General features: G+C 38.8%; 2 protein-coding genes across 6 annotated transcripts; one reads left to right on the top strand and one right to left on the bottom strand.

Moving 5' to 3' along the window:
- Positions 1-575: 575 nt before the first annotated feature.
- On the top strand, positions 576-11,021 carry LOC133639674 (small ribosomal subunit protein eS6). Of its 3 annotated transcripts, none has more exons than XM_062033185.1 (6): positions 576-655; positions 4,134-4,265; positions 4,548-4,758; positions 7,118-7,264; positions 10,617-10,774; positions 10,888-11,021. In XM_062033185.1, exons 1-6 carry the CDS (start codon positions 650-652, stop codon positions 10,981-10,983), a joined length of 750 nt encoding a protein of 249 aa, XP_061889169.1. In that variant the 5' UTR covers positions 576-649; the 3' UTR covers positions 10,984-11,021. The 3 variants fall into 3 exon arrangements, with proteins under 3 accessions (XP_061889169.1, XP_061889170.1, XP_061889168.1); XM_062033186.1 differs by lacking the exon at positions 576-655 and adding an exon at positions 677-817; XM_062033184.1 differs by lacking the exon at positions 576-655 and adding an exon at positions 1,337-1,450.
- Positions 11,022-11,463: 442 nt separating this feature from the next.
- LOC133639455 (perilipin-2-like) lies at positions 11,464-21,750 on the bottom strand. 3 transcript variants are annotated; one of them, XM_062032754.1, is made up of 6 exons: positions 21,551-21,746; positions 21,120-21,315; positions 16,286-16,368; positions 16,008-16,221; positions 15,840-15,937; positions 11,464-11,805 (listed from the first exon to the last, which is right to left on the bottom strand). In XM_062032754.1, the coding sequence occupies exons 1-6, from the start codon at positions 21,566-21,568 to the stop codon at positions 11,521-11,523; spliced, it is 894 nt and encodes a 297-aa protein (XP_061888738.1). In that variant the 5' UTR covers positions 21,569-21,746; the 3' UTR covers positions 11,464-11,520. The 3 variants fall into 3 exon arrangements, with proteins under 3 accessions (XP_061888738.1, XP_061888739.1, XP_061888740.1); XM_062032755.1 differs by lacking the exon at positions 21,551-21,746 and adding an exon at positions 21,425-21,487; XM_062032756.1 differs by lacking the exon at positions 11,464-11,805 and adding an exon at positions 11,952-12,217 and having other exon boundaries at positions 21,551-21,750.
- Positions 21,751-24,054: the final 2,304 nt, after the last annotated feature.

The raw sequence follows: 24,054 nt of genomic DNA, 5'->3' as shown, positions 1-24,054 counted from the left end.
GCTCAGGCTGCAGCCAAAGAGCGCGTACACTCGGTGAGACACTTCCCTTCCACGCACATCCGGTTTCGCTACGACTAAACTCAAACTTGTCAATGAGTCGTTATAAAACTTATATCAAAATGTAACATCTACAAAGTCATATCACTTAATTTCCCTATGTATTTTTTTATTAAGAAATACTCCCCAGCTCACCAAAAGACGATTTACGTTAGTTAACCGTAATTTAACGCAAGGCGAGAAGAGGAACGGTAACTGTCTTGTCAACGTCTAGACAAGCTCTGATCCTGGGTTAAAAGCTAAAAACGCTAATAATTTATTTGATTAATTTTATGTTTTCAAAGGCACATTATTGAAAATATACTTTTTAATTTCCTTTTTATGAGTTTGTTTTCACAGTAAACGTTATCACTGTAATTGTATTTAATAATCGAATTTAATATATTAAAAAAATAACGTAATGCATCTTTTTCATGGTGTTGCGTACGTCAAAATAATTATTGCTTGTAAAATTGTTTTTTAAAATAGCCAATAACCAATTTTGTTCATGTTTCGTCAGTTATCGCGATAATGCGCCAGGCCTATGTGAGAGCACTGGGCGGATATCCGGTCTCTTTACCGTGGCGGACCGTCGTTGAGTCGGTTAGGCAAAATGAAGGTAATAGGTTTGCTAAAGCGTATCTTTGTGTAGGGAACTCTTTACATACTTTAAATACTATGCTTAGTGTAAATTGTTGGTTGTAAACATAAACGTGCTGTATGATATTGATGGATTATTTGCGTTATCGCTGAGGCTGCAGCCAAAGAGCGCATACACTCGGTGAGTCACTTCCCTTCCACGTACACCCGGTTTCGCTTGCACCCATTTTGTACGACTAAGCTCAAACTTGTCAATGAGTCGTTATAAAACTAATATCAAAATGTAACATCAAAAAAGTCATATCACTTAATTTCCCTATGTATGTTTTTATTGTGAAATACTCTCCAGCTCACCAAAAGACGATTTACGTTAGTTAACCGTAATTTAACGCAAGGCGAGAAGAGGGACGGTAACTGTCTTGTCGACGTCTAGACAAGCTCTGATCGTGGGTTAAAAGCTAAAAACGCTAATAATTTGATTAATTTTATGTTTTCAAAGGCACATTATTGAAAATATTTTTTTTAATTTCCTTTTTATGAGTTTGTTTTCACGGTAAACGTTATCAATGTAATTGTATTTAATAATCGAATTTAATATATTTAAAAAAATAACGTAATGCATCTTTTTCATGATGTTGCGTACGTCAAAATGTTTATATCTTGTAAAATAGTTTGTTAAAATAGCCAATAACCAATTTTGTTCATGTTTCGTCAGTTATCGCGATAATGCGCCAGGCCTATGTGAGAGCACTGGGCGGATATCCGGTCTCTTTCCCGTGGCGGACCGTCGTTGAGGCGGTTTGGCAAAATGAAGGTAATAGGTTTGCTAAAGCGTATTTTTGTGTAGGGAACTCTTTACATGGAAATACTATGCTTAGTGTAAATTGTTGGTTGTAAACATAAACGTGCTGTATGATACTGGTGGATTATTTGCGTTATCGCTGAGGATGAGTTTAGATTTTAGTCAAGCGAGCGCCGACTTGTATGCTAGCGAGTATGGAAACATGGCCGCCGACGTAAAGACATGTGCATCAAGCTGACACCGCCGTTGCACTGAAGTATTGTGCTTCGTTCTTGAGGTGTAATGTGTATATACACATATAGAACGAGAGAGCGTGCCTCGAGATAATTAACACCGGAGTTGCAGTGTCACAACCATTTCGGCTATTAGCTTAGCTCAGTGTTTTTCAACCACTGTGCCGCGGCACACTAGTTTGATTGAAACTTTATATTAGTAGATTTCACAGTACATATTCCGTACAATTGACCACTAAATGGTAACACCCGAATAAGTTTTTCAACTTGTTTAAGTCGGGGTCCAGCCAGTAGCTAATGGGTGAGGGCCGACATCCGGGCAACTGAGCGACATACGGGTTCTTCGAGCCATAGCAACCAGACTGGCGTTTAAAACAAACCGTTGCCATTACTCTTTAACCTGTCGACCTACGCTGGTTAAACCCGTCATTCTGCCTCCAAAATGCCGAAAAACTGTTGTTTTTGGTTGTGCTAACCACAACTGGAAACAGGGAAAACAAAGGTTGTATTTTTTCTGCCAAAGCGTGATAAAAGCCCACAGAGACGAGACAAATGGCTCGCAGCTTTACACTGGGTAAACGAGGACGGTTCTCACTGGAGTCCCCCAAAGTCCCGGGTCGTGTGTTCGATCACTCCGTTTAAGGAACAAAAATCCACCTTCTTAACCACAACTTGGCTATACGTCCGTGCTAATGTTGTACTTGTTGAATTTGTACCTTATAACGTTCGACAGCTGAAGTTGTTGTACAAAAATAACATGCGGTATATACTATATAGTCTATAGCCTAGCTAGCTATTTTCGAAAACCGGACAACGAGAGGATACCAAAGGCAGCGTTAAGATGGACACCACCGTGAAAACGTAAGCCAGGGCGGCCAAAGAACACCTGGCGAAGAACAGTTGAAGGGGAGCTGAAAGAGATGAGGCTTACATGGGGCGAGGCAATGGGGCGAGGCACAGAGACGAGCACAGCAGCGAGATGAATGGCGTCGAGTCGTTGAAGCCTTATTTCCCATCCGGGAAGAAGAGGATTAAGTTAAGTAAGTAATATACTATATAGTCTATAGCCTAGCTAGCTATTTTCGAAAACTGGTTTCGTTTAAATTTGCACTTAACAGTTGGGTTTTTAAAAACCAATAAACCCTATAATTTTCATGTAGCCCTCAAATCTCTCAATATTGTATACACTAACACTTGATCTTGTTGTTGATAACTTCCGTGTCTCTTTCTTAGTAGCGTGCAGGCTAAGCTAACTAGCAAGCTAAGCTAAGCCTGAGAAGCTTTAAAGTTCACTGTGACGAGTCTGACGCAAATAATACATTTTCGTTTTTTCACACGATATGCGAATAAGTAAAAATGCGTAAATGAAGGATTTAACGCAGACTTCCAAGCCACAACGCTCGTTAAATGCTTTTTCTGTCAATGCTGTGTTCGCTGTGAGCTGGTTTGTTTTCAACGAATTCCCGGTTGCTAGGGGATTGGTAGGCGGAAGTGACGTAGGTCCGCCCTCACCCATTGCCTTGTAGATGTCGGAAACAGAGGGAGGCAGAATACAGGTTAAAAAGGTGTGTAATGCCTAAACCAGAAATAAACAAAAGGTGAGTGCCCCTAAGAAAAGGCATTGAAGCTTAGGGAAGGCTATGAAGAATGAAACTAAAACTGAACTGGCTACAAAGTAAACAAAACGTTGGATCTGTACCTGTACAATGAAAATAAAGATAATTCATTCAAAAACAGAACGCTGGAAGACAGCAAAGACTTACTGTGGAGCAAAGACGGCGTCCACAATGTACATCCGAACATGACGTGCCAATCAACAATTTCCACACAGAGGGATAAAAGCAACTGAAGTATTTTTGATTGCTAAAACAAAGCAGATGTGGGAAATATCGCTCAAAGGACGACATGAAACTGCTACAGGAAAATACCAAGAAAAGACAAAAAGCCACCAAAATAGGAGTGCAAGACAAGAAGTAAAACACTACACCCAAGAAAACACTCCAAATAAGTCAGGGTGTGATGTGACAGTACACCTACTTTGAGACAAGAGCTATAGTGATGCGTGCTTGGGTATGCTTTAAAGTCATATCCAACCATTGCGATGACGACTTTTTACTGTCAACTGAGTTTAGTTTTTTAATGATTTCTCCTGGTGGTGTGCCTCTGCATTTTTTCAACGCAAAAAATGTGCCTTGGCTCAAAAAAGGTTGAAAAACATTGTCTTAGCTGTTGAAGGAGTAAATGTGTCATGTGGCTTTCCTTGAGTTACATGCCGCTTTAAGTCGCAGACGGACATTGAATAGATTATCTCTGTGTGTGGAACTGTTCAGACCGTAGATGAACTTGTGTATCAAGTTAAGTTTGATGAGTAAGTAATGTTGTGATGTCTGCACCGCTCCTGTGTCAAGTTATTAGCAGTGCAAGTTAGGCGCCGGTGACCAACATCTCCTGTTTTCTTGCAGCTAAACATCTCATTCCCGGCTACTGGCTGCCAAAAGCTCATTGAAGTGGATGATGAGCGTAAGCTGCGTACCTTCTATGAGAAGCGTATGGCCGCCGAAGTGGGCGCTGACCCCTTAGGAGACGAGTGGAAGGTAAGTTTTGCAGTTGAGTCCAGGTAAACGTGGCACACCAGTGGATTCTTTTTGACTCAACGGTAGTCATGAAGGCGGGACAGCGTGCTGCCAGAGTAACTGAGGAGCGCTCACCAGATGCGACCTGACCGTAACCGTGGCAGGTTGAAACTGCAGAGCTCTCTCAAGTGCTTTATCTGCAACACAATAACATTTGTGTGCTTTGAAAAGGAATGCAGATTTGTTTTAGTTACTGATATTTTTTTTAATGTCATTTTTGAAATGTACCTTTTTTGTTCCCAGGGCTACGTTGTGCGCATCAGCGGAGGCAATGACAAGCAGGGCTTCCCCATGAAGCAAGGCGTGCTGACTCAGGGCCGCGTGCGCCTGCTGCTCAGCAAGGGCCACTCCTGCTACCGGCCCCGCAGGACCGGCGAGCGCAAGCGCAAGTCTGTCCGTGGCTGCATCGTCGACGCCAACCTTAGCGTGCTCAACTTGGTCATTATCAAGAAAGGTAAAGCTGTAGGACCATACCATCTGAGCCTGCGTACGTTTTCAATTAGGGCTGGACAATTATTTAGATTAGATCATGAATATTGCTGTGGAAAACTTGCTTTTAAGCAGCCTCAAATCTTCTGTCTTCTTATTTATCACGCTCAGAACAGCAATAACTGCAGTCTGTGCAACAAAATAAGTTTTATAAAATGTACTTTACACAGCATAATGTACCTAAAGCACTTACTGATATATTTACAAAAATACTATTTTGTTTTAAAATATTGGTTAAAATAGTTAGACTTGTATTGCACCAATAAATGTAAGGATTTTTGCATTTTATTACGTTTTATATATGACGTAAAAAGTTCACTCTATAGTGGTAAGATAAGTGTAAAAAGTTAAACTGATATAACATATCAGTATATATCATATACTGTACATATATTATGTAAATATTACATATGTTATATTGCTACTGCGGTACATTTTTAGTCTGTTTTATACCGGCATTGTCCTTTCCATCCTTTGTAACTGAGTTACTGTGTGGAACAATTTCCCTTGCGGATCATTAAAGTTTGTCCAAGTCTAAACGGAATTAAAAACCAAAAAACTGATTATTGTATTGCTGTTATTTCAATTTATTGTTAATATTATTTGGTTTATTCTCTACTAATTTCAGGAATAGAAAATTTATGCGGAAAACATGAAAAGTCACGTTCGTTATAAGAATCAGAATAGTTTTTATTGCCATTGTTTGAGAACGGGTTCACAGAATAGGTAATAACAAGAGCTGTAACTGAGCCATCAGATCTTGTTATTGTTCATTTGTCTGATGGCCGAGGGGAAACGTGTTCAGGTGGCAGGAGGTGTGGGTCTGGATGGAGTGTAGTCTCCTGCCTGAGGGGAGAGGGCAGAATAGTTTGTGTCCAGGGTGAGAAGACTCAGCTGTGAGCTGACCCACACGCCTCCTGGTCCTGGAGGGATGGGAGTTTGCGTCAAAGAACTGTATTTTTCAGACTAAGTCGCAGTTTTTTTCATAGTTTGGTGGGGGTGCAACTTATACTAAGGAGTGACTTATATGTGAAATGATTAACACATTAGTGTAAAATATCAAATAATATTATTGATGTCGTTCACGTAAGAGACTAGACGTATAAGATTTCATGGGATTTAGCGATTAGGAGTGACAGATTGTTTGGTAAACGTATAGCATGTTCTATATGTTATAGTTATTTGAATGACTCTTACCATAATATGTTACGTTAACATAGCAGTTGGTTATTTATGCCTCATATAACGTACACTTATTCAGCCTGTTGTTCACTATTCTTTAGACATTTTAAATTGCCTTTCAAATGTCTATTCTTGCTGTTGGCTTTTAGCAAATACATTTCCCCAAAATATGCAATTTATACTCCAGTGTGACTTGTTTTTTCCCTTCTTTATTATGCATTTTCGGCAGGTGCGACTTATACTCTGAAAAATAAGGTATTCCTTTTTCTTTTTAAATGAAATATCGATAAAAATCTGATTTAAACAACATTTGTTGAGGCTTGCCTCAGCCACAGGTTCTCACTTTTCCTGGCCTAAACGCCGCACTGACGGGGAGCACCACAACAAGCTGACTTGTTGTCGTCACCTCCGTTCACTCCCAAGGTTGTCCACTTTGCTGCTAATTACTATCCAAACACTGTTAGTTCCAAACCAGTTGCAGTTTTTATCTGTATGTATAGTTTAGATGTGACTTGATTGTAAACAGAAGTCACAACACAGGAAGTATATTACCTGAGGGGGCGTGGCTACAGGATAGAGTTGCTAAATGGAAACCTTTGTTTTACAATTTTACATTTTCAATGATAATGTTAGTAAATTATCGACTAGAAAAAAGTAAAAATTCTCGTACGTTACGTGGCACGTGTGCCAAAAAAGGTTGGTAGATGAGAATAAATAGAAGGTCAAATATAATGTAGAAATGCACCCAATTACAGGAAAGTCTTAATTTTTAAAATGTTCTTTCAGGGTTTGCGTGGCAGCACTTGGTGCCAAAATAAATTCCACCCCTCTCAATTTGTCCTCACATCCGTGGTGAAATATTGTTTTCAAATGACTGAATAATTATCTTATTGACTCCTTTAGCCATAATGGTCCAGCCCTATTTTGAAGTCACTAGAACCTTGAGTCATGGCACATCAGTGGTTCCTTTGGACTCTTCTGTAGTCCTAAGGATTGGACAGAGTGTGCAACAATAATTGTGGAGCTGCTGTCCAGATGCAACCAGACCCAGCAAACAGTGGACGGTTGAACTGAAGTGCTCTCACATTGACATCACATGTTTGCCGCTGTATTGTGCAGAACCTGACCTTGTTTTTCCTCAGGCGAGAAGGACATTCCCGGCCTCACTGACAGCGCCGTCCCTCGCCGCCTGGGTCCCAAGAGGGCCAGTAAGATCCGCAAGCTCTTCAACCTGGCCAAGGAGGATGATGTCAGACAGTATGTGGTGAGGAGACCCTTGACCAAGGAAGGCAAGTTGATGGAACACAGAAGACATGATACTGTACTTACTGTGGTGATTGTGACACAGAAGACATGATACTGTACTTACTGTGGTGATTGTGACACAGAAGACATGATACTGTACTTACTGTGGTACACAGAAGACATGATACTGTACTTACTGTGGTACACAGAAGACATGATACTGTACTTACTGTGGTGATTGTGACACAGAAGACATGATACTGTACTTACTGTGGTACACAGAAGACATGATACTGTACTTACTGTGGTACACAGAAGACATGATACTGTACTTACTGTGGTGATTGTGACACAGAAGACATGATACTGTACTTACTGTGGTACACAGAAGACATGATACTGTACTTACTGTGGTGATTGTGACACAGAAGACATGATACTGTACTTACTGTGGTACACAGAAGACATGATACTGTACTTACTGTGGTACACAGAAGACATGATACTGTACTTACTGTGGTACACAGAAGACATGATACTGTACTTACTGTGGTGATTGTGACACAGAAGACATGATACTGTACTTACTGTGGTGATTGTGACACAGAAGACATGATACTGTACTTACTGTGGTGATTGTGACACAGAAGACATGATACTGTACTTACTGTGGTGATTGTGACACAGAAGACATGATACTGTACTTACTGTGGTACACAGAAGACATGATACTGTACTTACTGTGGTGATTGTGACACAGAAGACATGATACTGTACTTACTGTGGTGATTGTGACACAGAAGACATGATACTGTACTTACTGTGGTGATTGTGACACAGAAGACATGATACTGTACTTACTGTGGTACACAGAAGACATGATACTGTACTTACTGTGGTGATTGTGACACAGAAGACATGATACTGTACTTACTGTGGTGATTGTGACACAGAAGACATGATACTGTACTTACTGTGGTACACAGAAGACATGATACTGTACTTACTGTGGTACACAGAAGACATGATACTGTACTTACTGTGGTGATTGTGACACAGAAGACATGATACTGTACTTACTGTGGTACACAGAAGACATGATACTGTACTTACTGTGGTACACAGAAGACATGATACTGTACTTACTGTGGTGATTGTGACACAGAAGACATGATACTGTACTTACTGTGGTACACAGAAGACATGATACTGTACTTACTGTGGTGATTGTGACACAGAAGACATGATACTGTACTTACTGTGGTGATTGTGACACAGAAGACATGATACTGTACTTACTGTGGTACACAGAAGACATGATACTGTACTTACTGTGGTGATTGTGACACAGAAGACATGATACTGTACTTACTGTGGTGATTGTGACACAGAAGACATGATACTGTACTTACTGTGGTGATTGTGACACAGAAGACATGATACTGTACTTACTGTGGTACACAGAAGACATGATACTGTACTTACTGTGGTACACAGAAGACATGATACTGTACTTACTGTGGTGATTGTGACACAGAAGACATGATACTGTACTTACTGTGGTGATTGTGACACAGAAGACATGATACTGTACTTACTGTGGTACACAGAAGACATGATACTGTACTTACTGTGGTGATTGTGACACAGAAGACATGATACTGTACTTACTGTGGTGATTGTGACACAGAAGACATGATACTGTACTTACTGTGGTACACAGAAGACATGATACTGTACTTACTGTGGTGATTGTGACACAGAAGACATGATACTGTACTTACTGTGGTGATTGTGACACAGAAGACATGATACTGTACTTACTGTGGTGATTGTGACACAGAAGACATGATACTGTACTTACTGTGGTACACAGAAGACATGATACTGTACTTACTGTGGTACACAGAAGACATGATACTGTACTTACTGTGGTGATTGTGACACAGAAGACATGATACTGTACTTACTGTGGTGATTGTGACACAGAAGACATGATACTGTACTTACTGTGGTACACAGAAGACATGATACTGTACTTACTGTGGTGATTGTGACACAGAAGACATGATACTGTACTTACTGTGGTGATTGTGACACAGAAGACATGATACTGTACTTACTGTGGTACACAGAAGACATGATACTGTACTTACTGTGGTGATTGTGACACAGAAGACATGATACTGTACTTACTGTGGTGATTGTGACACAGAAGACATGATACTGTACTTACTGTGGTGATTGTGACACAGAAGACATGATACTGTACTTACTGTGGTACACAGAAGACATGATACTGTACTTACTGTGGTGATTGTGACACAGAAGACATGATACTGTACTTACTGTGGTGATTGTGACACAGAAGACATGATACTGTACTTACTGTGGTGATTGTGACACAGAAGACATGATACTGTACTTACTGTGGTACACAGAAGACATGATACTGTACTTACTGTGGTGATTGTGACACAGAAGACATGATACTGTACTTACTGTGGTGATTGTGACACAGAAGACATGATACTGTACTTACTGTGGTGATTGTGACACAGAAGACATGATACTGTACTTACTGTGGTGATTGTGACACAGAAGACATGATACTGTACTTACTGTGGTACACAGAAGACATGATACTGTACTTACTGTGGTACACAGAAGACATGATACTGTACTTACTGTGGTACACAGAAGACATGATACTGTACTTACTGTGGTGATTGTGACACAGAAGACATGATACTGTACTTACTGTGGTACACAGAAGACATGATACTGTACTTACTGTGGTACACAGAAGACATGATACTGTACTTACTGTGGTACACAGAAGACATGATACTGTACTTACTGTGGTACACAGAAGACATGATACTGTACTTACTGTGGTGATTGTGACACAGAAGACATGATACTGTACTTACTGTGGTGATTGTGACACAGAAGACATGATACTGTACTTACTGTGGTACACAGAAGACATGATACTGTACTTACTGTGGTGATTGTGACACAGAAGACATGATACTGTACTTACTGTGGTGATTGTGACACAGAAGACATGATACTGTACTTACTGTGGTACACAGAAGACATGATACTGTACTTACTGTGGTGATTGTGACACAGAAGACATGATACTGTACTTACTGTGGTGATTGTGACACAGAAGACATGATACTGTACTTACTGTGGTACACAGAAGACATGATACTGTACTTACTGTGGTGATTGTGACACAGAAGACATGATACTGTACTTACTGTGGTGATTGTGACACAAGACATGATACTGTACTTACTGTGGTGATTGTGACACAAGACATGATAGTGTACTTACTGTGGTGGGCACCATGTGTACTCAGTGGCATCCTTTGCTCTTTGGTAGGCAAGAAGCAAAGATCCAAGGCTCCCAAGATCCAGAGACTGGTGACCCCTCGTGTGCTGCAGCACAAACGTCGCCGTATCGCCCTGAAGAAGCAGCGCACCCAGAAGAACAAAGAGGAGGCATCAGAGTACGCCAAGCTGCTGGCCAAGAGGATGAAGGTGAGCAGGACTTTTATATTCTATTGTTACATCAACTATGATGCAAGAAGACATTTTTACAGTTGTGGTGTGGAAAAACCTTGACTGAACTTTGTTCCCCCTCACACCATCAGGAAGCCAAAGAGAAGCGGCAGGAACAGATTGCAAAGAGGCGTCGCCTTTCTTCTCTCAGAGCCTCCCAATCCAAGTCAGAGTCCAGCCAAAAGTGAACTCTTAAAAGTTAAATAAAATGACGTTTTGCTCTAAATTAATGTTTCATCTTTGTCAGCACAATTACTACTCGTTGTGGCGCCACATTTGTAAGTAGGAAATATGGATTAGTACACTTTACCAATTGGGTTTTATGCCTGATGAAAATCACATGGTGGCATGTACAATAAAGTAGTAGTATGTTTTGTTTTACATCTGAAATATTTTTTGGTCAAAGTCAGGATGCAGCTTTACTTTGATGTTCTTTATGTCAGACTTGTAATGTTTAATAGTCAGACTATACACTATTTTCTATTTAGGAATGGCAACGTGCATGTACAAGTCAGTCTGCCTCCAACAAGAGAAAAAGGGAGACTGGTGAAGTCTTGGGTAACCTAGCATGTATGACATCACTTCTACTGTAAACCATGTTTGGATTGACAGATGTCAAATACTCAACAGGGAAGAAAAGTGTGTCCACACATTTACATTCAAATTGGTGAAGATTCAAGTGCTTTTATTTGAAGTGTTCATCCATTTATTACTTGTGACTTGCATCAACGCTGTCCACATCCTGTCCCCATGCGTCCGCTCTCAAAGCCAGAGATGGTGGCAGGTCTTTTCGCCCGCCAGTTTTTCTGGACCAGACTTGGTGGCGGTGCGTCACAGAGGCAGACGCTGTGCTGCTGCTGGCTGTTGTACATGTGTGTGAGCAGCAAGAAGGCAGACACTATCTGCTGCTGCAACCACTGCGGCAGCTGCTCCAGACTCCAGGCAACAACCAGCCAGCTTGTGTGCACCACCCGGAGATGACATGTGGACGTGGACCAGGCTTCCATGATCTGCTGGACACAAGAAACATCAGCAGCTGCTCATTTTGCACCACAACTACTCAATCAATACTTGAATAACATTTGGTGCTAATTACATGCCTGAATTAAATAAACAAATCATTTTTATGTAAAATGAAAACTTAACAAAATGCTCCCCAAACATTTAATGTACATCACAATATGAGGTGGCTGGACAGGACAGGTTAAAAATAAATATTTTTTTGGTCGATTAAGAGTCGTTACACATAAGAATAATTAATTCCATAACCATGCAACAAGATGTGCCAAGCATTTATTTAGTAAAAGGAGTTGACTATGCAACTTGTAATGAGTGAATCTTTGGGCCGTGAACAACTCAATCCCACGCTGATTCTTGGGGTGACGATTCGATTCAGAATGGATTCTCCTTTCAATCTGACTCCTGATTCAAACAGATTCTCACAATGTGTTTGGCATAATAATAATGATAATTATATTTGTCAAAACAGGTTCCAGTGTAGAAAAGCTCAGCCTTAAGGTCTTCTAAAGATCCCCAAAAGTCATTTTAAAAGCCGTGGAGAGCTGACATAAGACTGTTAGACTTGTCCAGGGTGTACCCCGCCTTCCGCCCGATTGTAGCTGAGATAGGCTCCAGCGCCCCCCGAAGGTAATAAGCAGTAGAAAATGGATGGATGTAGCTCCCAGACTCTGGAACAACTTCATGTTGACACTTTGAAGAAACATTTGAAAACTTCTCTTTTTAGTTAATATACCTTTTAACTATCATTTTTATCACCTTTGTATCCTTTTTTTGTTGTTTTCCTTGAATTGTTTACTTCACCTGTTTTGTCATTTGATCTGTGAGAAGCACTTTATAACATGGACTCACTTTCTGCTTGCATGCATGGCCTAAAAAGTCTTTAAAAGATGTATTCTTATAAATAAAAAAGTCGATTTTTTAAATGAGAAATTGAATTACAATGATTTTTGTGCCCCCTTAGTAAAGAGTTATTCTATTTATATAGTCGCTTAACGAGTTATTCTATTCATATAGACGCTGTGACGAGTTATTCTATTTATATAGTCATAACAAATTATTCTATTTATATAGTCACTGTTATTCTATTTATATAGTCACTAACGAGTTATTCTATCTATATAGTCGCTGTGACGAGTTATTCTATTTTTATAGTCATAACAAATTATTCTATTTATATAGTCACTGTAACGAGTTATTCTATATATATAGTCACTGTAACAAGTTATTCTATTTATATAGTCACTATAACGAGTTATTCTATTTATATAGTCACTGTAACGAGTTATTCTATTTATATAGTCACTATAACAAGTTATTCTATCTATATAGTCACTGTAACGAGTTATTCTTTTTATATAGTCACTATAACGAGTTATTCTATCTATATAGTCACTGTAACGAGTTATTCCATTCATATAGTCACTGTTATTCTATTTATATAGTCACTATAACGAGTTATTCTATTTATATAGTCACTGTAACGAGTTATTCTATCTATATAGTCACTGTAACGAGTTATTCCATCTATATAGTCACTGTAACGAGTTATTCTATTTATATAGTCACTGTTATTCTATTTATATAGTCACTATAACAAGTTATTCTATCTATATAGTCACTGTAACGAGTTATTCTTTTTATATAGTCACTATAACGAGTTATTCTATCTATATAGTCACTGTAAAGAGTTATTCCATTCATATAGTCACTGTTATTCTATTTATATAGTCACTATAACGAGTTATTCTATTTATATAGTCACTGTAACGAGTTATTCTATCTATATAGTCACTGTAACGAGTTATTCCATCTATATAGTCACTGTAACGAGTTATTCTATTTATATAGTCACTATAACAAGTTATTCTATCTATATAGTCACTGTAACGAGTTATTCTTTTTATATAGTCACTATAACGAGTTATTCTATCTATATAGTCACTGTAAAGAGTTATTCCATTCATATAGTCACTGTTATTCTATTTATAGTCACTATAACGAGTTATTCTATTTATATAGTCACTGTAACGAGTTATTCTATCTATATAGTCACTGTAACGAGTTATTCCATCTATATAGTCACTGTAACGAGTTATTCTATTTATATAGTCACTATAACAAGTTATTCTATCTATATAGTCACTGTAACGAGTTATTCTTTTTATATAGTCACTATAACGAGTTATTCTATCTATATAGTCACTGTAAAGAGTTATTCCATTCATATAGTCACTGTTATTCTATCTATATAGTCACTGTGACGAGTTATTCTATTTTTATAGTCACTGTAACAAGTTATTCTATCTATATAGTCACTATAACGAGTTATTCTATTTATATAGTCGCTGTAACGAGTTATTCTATCTATATAGTCACTGTAACGAGTTATTCTATTTATATAGTCACTATAACAAGTTATTCTATTTATATAGTTCATTTAACAAGTTATTCTATGTACAAACCCCGTTTCCATACGAGTTGGGAAATGGTGTTAGATGTAAATATAAACAGAATACAATGATTTGCAAATCCTTTTCAAGCCATATTCAGTTGAATATGCTACAAAGACAACATATTTCATGTTCAAACTCATAAACTTTATTTGTTTTGTGCAAATAATCATTAACTTTATAATTTGATGGCAGCAACACGTGCCAAAGAAGTTGGGAAAGGTGGCAATAAATACTGATAAAGTTGAGGAATGCTCATCAAACACTTATTTGGAACATCCCACAGGTGTGCAGGCTAATTGGGAACAGGTGGGTGCCATGATTGGGTATAAAAGTAGATTCCATGAAATGCTCAGTCATTCACAAACAAGGATGGGGCGAGGGTCACCACTTTGTCAACAAATGCCTGAGCAAATTGTTGAACAGTTTAAGAACAACCTTTCTCAAGCAGCTATTGCAAGGAATTTAGGGATTTCACCATCTACGCTCCGTAATATCATCAAAGAGAATGTGGAGAAATCACTGCAGGTAAGCAGCTAAGCCCGTGACCTTCCATCCCTCAGGCTGTACTGCATCAACAAGCCACATCGGTGTGTAAAGGATATCACCACATGGGCTCAGGAACACTTCAGAAAACCACTGTCAGTAACTACAGTTGGTCGCTACATCTGTAAGTGCAAGTTAAAACTCTCCTATGCGAGGCGAAAACCGTTTTATCAACAACACCCGGAAACGCCGTTGGCTTGGCTGGGCCTGAGCTCATCTAAGATGGACTGATACAAAGTGGGAAAGTGTTCTGTGGTCTGACGAGTCCACATTTCAAATTGTTTTTGGAAACTGTGGACGTCAAAGAGGAAAAGAACCATCCGGATTGTTCTAGGGTGAAAGTGTAAAAGGCAGCATGTGTGATGGTATGGGGGTGTATTAGTGGTCAAGACATGGGTAACTTACACATCTGTGAAGGCACCATTAATGCTGAAAGGTACATACAGCTTTTGGAGCAACATATGTTGTTACCATGGACGCCCCTGCTTATTTCAGCGAGACGATGCCAAGCCACGTGTTGCATCAACGTGGCTTCATAGTAAAAGAGTGCGGGTACTAGACTGGCCTGCCTGTAGTCCAGAAGTTCCCAAACCTTTACTGAGTGTTGTTAAAAGGAAAGGCCATGTAACACAGTGGTGAACATGCCCTTTCACAACTACTTTGGCACGTGTTGCTGCCATCAAATTCTAACTTTATTATTATTAGCAAAAAACAAATAAAGTTTATGAGTTTGAACATGAAATATGTTGTCTTTGTAGCATATTCAACTGAATATGGCTTGAAAAGGATTTGCAAATCATTGTATTCACTTTATATTTACATCTAACACCATTTCCCAACTCGTATGGAAACGGGGTTTGTATATAGTCGCTGTAACAAGTTCTTCTATTTATATAGTCACTAACGAGCGGCTCTGAGGGAAGTTTGACAGCCTTATCTTACTTGTGTTGGAGCTGGAGAAGGTTCTGGATCAAGTTGAGCTGTAGAAGCTTCTGGATCAAGTTGAGCTGTAGAAGGTTGGTACTGACCTGAGCAGACTGGACCTTGGCCCTCCTGCACAGAGTGATGGAGAGAGTCCCAAGTCTCCTCCTGTCCGTCTCCACTTCCTCCACTGGCCAGTCAGCGTCTACAACACACCTGGTTAGTTAGTTAGTTAGTTAGTTAGCTAGTTAGTCTACTGACTTGTGTCCACCTACTGGTGTCTTCTGGAGGAGGCCATCTTCTGGTGCGCTCCACCAGAGCTTCAGAGTCCACGCTGACCAGGGACCGGGGGGCCGCCTGCTGCAACATGACCAGGGACTGGGGGTCCGCCGGCTGCAACATGGCCATGACGCGCTGCACGGTTCCCATGGCAACGCTGCTCACGGCACCCTGGACCTCCAGCACCTTACTTCTCACGCCCGCCAGGATCTGAGACAACCACAACAGTTCTTGTCCTCGGTCTTTGGAAAAGGGACAAACAAATACCGCTCACCTGGTCGGTGGGTGCGTGCAACACGGGGAAGGTGACCTCCAACCAGTCCAGACTTTTGCACGCCACGTCGTTGGCGAAGGAAACTTTGGAGAGACGAAGCACGGCGAGTGTTAGTACGGGGAACCTCCATTTACAAACTTAATTGGTTCTTGAACAGGGATTATTAATTAACATTTCTCCAGAAACAACGTAAACATGAATAATTGGTTCCAGCCATGTTTTAGTGAACACTAGTAGGTGTTAGACACTACTTGATGGATCAACTCTTTATTAACAAACCAAAACAACAACAACAAGCTGAACTGTCCCCTGTATGCACTGCTCTCCCAACACACACACACACAGAAGTCCCTTTGGTGCCCTCACAAACGATCAGAAAACACTTTAACAACCATATTGCTACAATAATAAACATTTCAAAAAGTAAAATCCACTTAGTAGAAGAGCAAGCAAGGAGCAGAGACCGAGGGAGGGATTCTTAGTACGATTAAATCTGGCTGTGGTACAAAGCTACGCTTCGTCAAATCTTCTATAGCGTATTTCTCGGACTATACGGCGCACTTAAAATCCTTTCATTTTCCCCAAAAATGTACCCGGTGCGCCTAATGTACGTGTTCAGTCTGGTTGTGCTTACCGGCCTCACGGCAATTTCATTTGGTACAAGGTGGGATGCTAAGTGTGCCCAGTAGATGGCAGTCATACACGAGAGATCCGCGTGGACAGCAAGTTGACGCCTGTGAAATAAATGACGCTGGCAAGGAACACCAAAAGTAATTATAATTACACAAAGTTCTGTCAAAATGTTTTAGTACGACTTCGGTAAGCTACAAAGCCATACCACTTGATGGATTGTCGGAGCATTACGGCTACCATAGTCAGACGTACCGTGCTTCAACATACAGGTATTATTAAGGTGTGTATAAGGACCCTAAAATGGCACCTATTAGGAGACATTATCTGCTGTTTTGTTTCGCACTATTGTGCAAAACCAAAAACTCTTACCTATTGGTACCTGCTGATGTGTATTTAGGATCTGCATGGGTCCCAAAAATGTACGCGTGTCTGCCATTGTAGTCATTTAGCTCCTTTTTCTCTACCCTCTTGCTGTAGAACATTCATCCTCCTCTGTTGCCATTTCTAAAACAAAGTAGTTCCAACTTATATCTGTCAGTAGACTCGCTACGGAAGCTCTACAAACTTCAATGTGACAGGAAGAGCTCTCTGTCGAAGTGGAGGCACGTAAATAAAACGCCGCATCCTGAAGAGACGCTCAGAAAGCGGTTTGAAGATGGTGTGCAAAACATCATCTATGCAACATTGCGTGCAAGGAAGCACCATGACATGTTATGGAGACCAGTGTTGTTCAACCAGTAGGTGGCAGCAGGTACTTCATTGCTTTGTAAAAGTCGGAATGTGTCGGGAGAGACGAGGATGGTTTGTTGTGATCCCAATATGCAGAGCACAGCGGGAGGCAGGGTGCAGGTAAAAAAAAAGGTATGTAATGCTTAAACCAAATATGAGCAAAAGGGAAAGGTAAAGACAAAGGCTATGCAAAACCAAAGTAAAACTGAACTGGCTACAAAGTAAATAGAAACAAAATGCTGGACGACAGCAAAAACTTACGACATCCACAAAGTACATTTGTACATGACATGACAATCAACAATGTCCACATCAAGAATGATGATAATAATAATAATAATCAAATAATAATAATAATCAACAATCTGCTCTGCCACTCCCAGTCTGTGGAACGCTCTCCTTGACCACCTGAAGGCACCACAGACTGTGGATGCTTTAAAAAAAGGCTTAAAAACCCTTCTTTTAAAAAAGCCTCTTTTTTTAGATATATGCATACTAGTTTTAGCTATTTGACTGTTCTAGTTTTTATTTTATTTATTTTTTTATTATCTTTTTTAAATTTTTTAATACACTGTAGCACTTTGAGGTTGTTTACTCAATGTAAAGTGCTTTTTTTTTCTTTTTTTTACAAATAAAATCTATTAAAGAATGATAGCAACAACTTAAATAGTCTTGCTTGCTAAAACAAAGCAGGTGCGAGGAATAGCGCTCAAAAGGAAGACATGAAGCTGCTACAGGAAAGCACAAACAAAACAGGAAGGGCCACCAAAATAAGAGCGCAAGACAAGAACTAACGCACTACACACAGGAAAACAAACAAACTCAAAATAAAGCACGACGACCTGGTGGAGTTTCATTTTTTAACCTTTTCTGCTGGTGGTGTGCCTCTGGATTTATTGATGAAAGAAAATGTGCCTTGCCTCATAAAAGGTTGAAAAACACTGAAGTAGACCACAAGGAGGTCTTTAAATGTACCCGCCTTAGCATTTGTAAATCACACTTCCACTCTCCTTTTGCAATTGAACTATTTTCCTCCTGAACCACTGCACATCAACTGGTGAGGATGTGTCAAAACATGCACCCTCACATTAGTCAGCTTGACTTGAAATTTCTCACTCAGCTCACTGTGCCCACTGCAACTTTATTAGGGTGGTCGCTAAATGTGGTGCACACCTTTGTGTGACTGACAAGCACGTGTGGGCAAGCCTGCACACAATTTCCTTTTATTCTGAATCCAGTGAAACAGATTGGTGCTTTTAGCTGATATAAAGACTTTCAGGTGTTTATGTTGAAGTATTTGTATTTGATCCAAAGCGACATACATAAAAAATACATATAAAACAATGACTGTAAACATGATCATTTAAGGGAAGAATGTAATAGAAAATATCAATACAAAGTGTCAAGACAGAATAAACTCTGCTGCTGCAGCAACAGAGATAGTCTGTAAGATATATAGATATCTAATGTATTTATACATTGTTTATGTAACATGTATATACAACCTAATCGATTGATTGATTGATTGACACTTTTATTAATAGATTGCACAGTACAGTACATATTCTGTACAATTGACCACTAAATGGTAACACCCCAATACGTTTTTCAACTTGTTTAAGTCGGGGTCCACTTAAATTGATTCATGATACAGATATATACTATCATCATAATACAGTCGTCACATAAGGTAATCATCACAGTATATACATTGAATTATTTACATTATTTACAATAATCATATTGTTTCTTCAATTTAAAAATAGCTGACCCTTCCCTGGGATTATATTCCCAGTTTTGATCTGGGACGTCTGGTCACTTATAGCATATAAGAATATTTTAGAGATGTCCGATAATATCGGCCTGCCGATAAATGCTTTAAAATGTAATATCGGAAATGATCGGTATCGTTTTTTTTATTATCGGGTTTATTTTTTATTAAATCAACATAAAAAACACGAGATACACTTACAATTAGTGCACCAACCCAAAAAACCTCCCTCATTCACACAAAAGGGTTGTTTCTTTCTGTTATTAATATTCTGCTTCCTACATTATATATCAATATATATCAATACAGTCTGCAAGGGATACAGTCCGTAAGCACACATGATTGTGCGTGCTGCTGCTCCACTAATAGTACTAACTAGGGATGTCCGATAATGGCTTTTTGCCGATATCCGATATTCCGATATTGTCCAACTCTTTAATTACCGATACCGATATCAACCGATATATGCAGTCGTGGAATTAACACATTATTATGCCTAATTTGGACAACCATGTATGGTAAAGATAAGGTACTTTTTAAAAAAAATAAATAAATACATTAAAAACATTTTCTTGAGTAAAAAAGAAAGTAAAAATATAAAAACAGTTACATAGAAACTAGTAATTAATGAAAATTAGTAAAAATGAAGTGTTAAAGGTTAGTACTATTAGTGGAGCAGCAGCACGCACAATCATGTGTGCTTACGGACTGTATCCCTTGCAGACTGTATTGATATATAGTGATATATAATGTAGGAACCAGAATATTGATAACAGAAAGAAATAGGGGGAGGGAGGTTTTTTGGGTTGGTGCACTAATTGTAAGTGTATCTTGTGTTTTTTATGTTGATTTAATTAAAAAAAAACAAAAAAACAAAAAAAATACCGATAATTTCCGATATTACATTTTAACGCATTTATCGGCCGATAATATCGGCAGGCCGATATTATCGGACATCCCTGGTACTAACTTTTAACAGTTCATTTTACTCATTTTCATTAATTATTAGTTTCTATGTAGCTGTTTTTATATTGTTTTACTTTATTTTTTATTCAAGAAAATGTTTAATTTATTTATCTTATCTTATTTTATTTATTTTTTTTTTTTTAAAAAGACCTTATCTTCACCATACCTAGTTGTCCAAATTAGGCATAATAATGTGTTAATTCCACGACTGTATATATCGGTATCGGTAATTAAAGAGTTGGACAATATCGGAAAAAAGCCATTATCGGACATCCCTAGAGTATTCTATTAAACTATGAATAACAAAACATGTGTCCTTTATCATAGATACACGTATGAGAAAAAAGCGTGTGAAAATCAGTGAGGTAAGTTGAATTAAATGCGCTGACAGTTCATTGCTCCTGCCAAATGAATTGCACTGCGTGGAGCGGATCACCACTCCAAGATGGCGGCCCCGCGTCTCGTCAGCGCCAGTAGGCAGTAGCGCTCCATGCTGCGCACCCTTAGCACATGTCTATGAAAGGTGACTACAGGGGTGTTATTTCGTCTCTAGAGGGTTCTTAAACATATTCAGAAGGTCGTCAACCGTTTTCATTATGCTCTAGTTATTAAAATATTTGATTTATGATGAATAATTGCTACTTTTTCCATGGCTGGTACAAGAGGAGAGACGCAGGTGGCTTCTTTTAATGCGTTTTTTTTGGTCCCACAAGCACATGATGCTTGTACACTCACTTTGTGGCTGCAGTTGAGTGATGACAGGGGCCACTTGGCGACAAGCCAGCAGGCCCAGCAGCGTCACTCTGCTCTCCAGGTCCTCAAACACACACTTCAGGCCGGGGTTGCGGCTTTTGGTGCCCCCGTACAAGTCTGAGAGCCTGGACCAAGCCGAGTGGACCATGGGGATCTGGGCCAGTCTGGCGGCAGCGTTCTGTAGTTGAAGCAGCACAAAGTACATATATAAAACACTCTGTAGCACAAAGCACATATATAAAACACTCTGCAGCACAAAGCACACATATAAAACACTCTTTCATTACATCCATTTGACACTTTGACGTCTTCTTCCCCTGTAGTGTGCATCAATGTTTGGCAAAGGAGCCCCAAAATGGAGTCGTCCTGTATTAGACGCAGCATGTGAAGGGTTCATCTATACTCGCACTTACCTGGGTCTGTGGGGACATGTTCCAGCTGTAAAACACAAGAGAAGGACAATAAAACAAAAAACGGCGCTTTAAAGTAAAAGACAAGAGAACTATGCGACCAACTCGCTGGAGCCTAAGCAGACTTGTTGGGGAAACTGGCCGACATGTTGGCTCAAGCAGCTAATTAACGTCAACCTGTTACTCGCGCAGAACGAGAACTGCTAATCTCGCGATATACGCTCTGTGGCTCGGAAATTACCAACTTTTTCAATCTTCTTTTTTCCCTGGACTTCTTAACCTATTTTGAAAAATAGTTGGAATTTGTATTTCTTATATGTTGGAAGTGATCTATTTGTACAAAAGCAGAAATTTAAAAAATAAATCAATTAAATCATATTGAAGTCACTTTCAGCAAGTGAATGTCAACATTTCCACACAAACATGAACGCAACAACATTCAAAGCGCTTCAAAGACTTGCCATGTACTGTACTTTATATATATATATATATATATATATATATATATATATATATATATATATATATATATATATATATATATATATATATATATATATATATAATATATATATATTCATACATATATATATACTTTTTATTACATATACAATCATATTTTGTGTAAAAACACATAAAAAAGTGCATATATATATATATTCATACATATATATATACTTTTTATTACATATACAATCATATTTTGTGTAAAAACACATAAAAAAGTGCATATATATATAGATATTCATACATATACATATATTTTTTTATTACATATAAAATCTTATTTTGTGTAAAAACACATTAAAAAGTGTGTGTATATATATGTATGTATATATATATATATATATATATATATATGTACACTTTTTATTACATATAAAATCATATTTTGTGTAAAAACACAGTAAAGTGTATATACACATTAAAAAGTATATATATATATATATATATATATATATATATATATATATATATATATATATATATATATATATATATATATATATATATGCACTTTTTAATGTGTTTTTACACAAAATATGATTTTATATATATTTGTTCCTCAGGAAAATGCACGATCACATTAAACTGCTACTTTACCAATATTGTCTATCGCTCTGTTCAGAATCAGAATTAGAATCAGAAATACTGTAATAATCCCCGAGGGAAAATTAAGATTTTCAGCACAATCCCATTCAAGATCCGACAAACATTACAGGGAGACAGAACAGGATCAAACATTACAGGGAGACAGAACAGGATCGCTTGACAGCTCTGCCAACTTTTGGCGCCCCTTGCAAAAAAGGTGAGAAAGAGGTCAATGCTGGGGAGGTAGGATAAGGGGGGGAAAATTAAAATACAATAAACAACCTCATAGCCACAGCACACATTAGCATGTGGGAAACATCAAAGATCAAAGAATACAAAGGACATTAAAGACATTAAAAGAGCAGAGCTGATGCAACCACCCCTTTCTACATACAGCTATAGTAAAAAAACAAAAAAAAACATTTTTACACTGTGGTGGTCTCTGCGGTGTTCCACGCCATCTTCTGCTGCGGTGGGGAGAGCATGGCCAGAGACAGGAGCAGACCCAACAAAGCAACCAAGAGAGCCCATTTCACCCCCGGCCGCCCACCAACTCTTGGCCGGTGTCCAGTCCACATGGATGAGCGAGGATACGTCCAAGGAGACCGATACCTGCTCATTAAGCCAAAAACTGCTACGCCTGGTAGCATAAGGACTGTACAGAGATTGTCAAAGGAATCAAAGCAGCAGTTCCAGGCCTGTTTTGATTGGAGTCTTTGAAATTGCGTCCAAAAAAATCCTAGCTTCATGTTCTACACCTTCCTGATTCAGTCTGTCCTGTGCACCTCCATCACTGTCTGCTTTGGATCTGCAACCAAGACGGACAATCAGGACCGCAGGAAAGATCATTGGTGTCGACCTTTCCTTCACCCATCCAGGACATTAACCGGCCCGTGGCCAAGAATCCGACCCTGAACACAACACACAAACTGTTCAAAGCCCTCCCCTCAGGCAGGAGTTACAAATCACCGTACGCCAAAACAACAAACAATATTAAGTACTTGGTTATATTTTTAGTTCATCAATAATACTCATTGTTTACATTTAACTAAGAGAGCACAGTCTGACAAATTCCTTGTGTGTTAAAGTGGAACTGCACTTATTTTAATGCGGCCTGTCATTCACAATCCCTACATAAAACACGTTTTACTTTTTTTTATGCATTCTAAGTTGTAAAATATGGCAAGTACGAGGTGGCTAACAATGCAGCTTATTGGAAGTACACTAGCGTGCCCATAAAGCCCCTCTAAAAGAGCATCCAAGGATACTCCTTTTACATATCTACCTGAATACTAACAAGTATGAGCAATTTTGCTATTATGAGCGCTAACGCAGACAAACTACTTTTTGATTGAGAATTTGAGAAGTTTATTGACATCTTAAAGAATTTAATCCATGTAATGCTTTAAAAAGGC

This window comes from Entelurus aequoreus, linkage group LG22 (assembly GCF_033978785.1).
Source record: "Entelurus aequoreus isolate RoL-2023_Sb linkage group LG22, RoL_Eaeq_v1.1, whole genome shotgun sequence".
NCBI classification, from domain to species: Eukaryota; Metazoa; Chordata; class Actinopteri; order Syngnathiformes; family Syngnathidae; genus Entelurus; species Entelurus aequoreus.
Note: the sequence above shows the minus strand (reverse complement) of the source record. Positions and strands in the feature narration are given on the sequence as shown.

Bases quoted from the DNA above. Each gene is read 5' to 3' on its own strand.
- LOC133639455 (XM_062032754.1), bottom strand. The intron at 15,938-16,007 runs GTAGGTGGACAC...GGTGTGTTGTAG, and splicing joins GCCTCCTCCAGAAGACACCA to ACGCTGACTGGCCAGTGGAG. The intron at 11,806-15,839 runs GTCAGTACCAAC...TGTGTCCAGCAG, and splicing joins CCAAGGTCCAGTCTGCTCAG to ATCATGGAAGCCTGGTCCAC.
- LOC133639674 (XM_062033185.1), top strand. The intron at 4,759-7,117 runs GTAAAGCTGTAG...GTTTTTCCTCAG, and splicing joins CTTGGTCATTATCAAGAAAG to GCGAGAAGGACATTCCCGGC. The intron at 10,775-10,887 runs GTGAGCAGGACT...TCACACCATCAG, and splicing joins TGCTGGCCAAGAGGATGAAG to GAAGCCAAAGAGAAGCGGCA.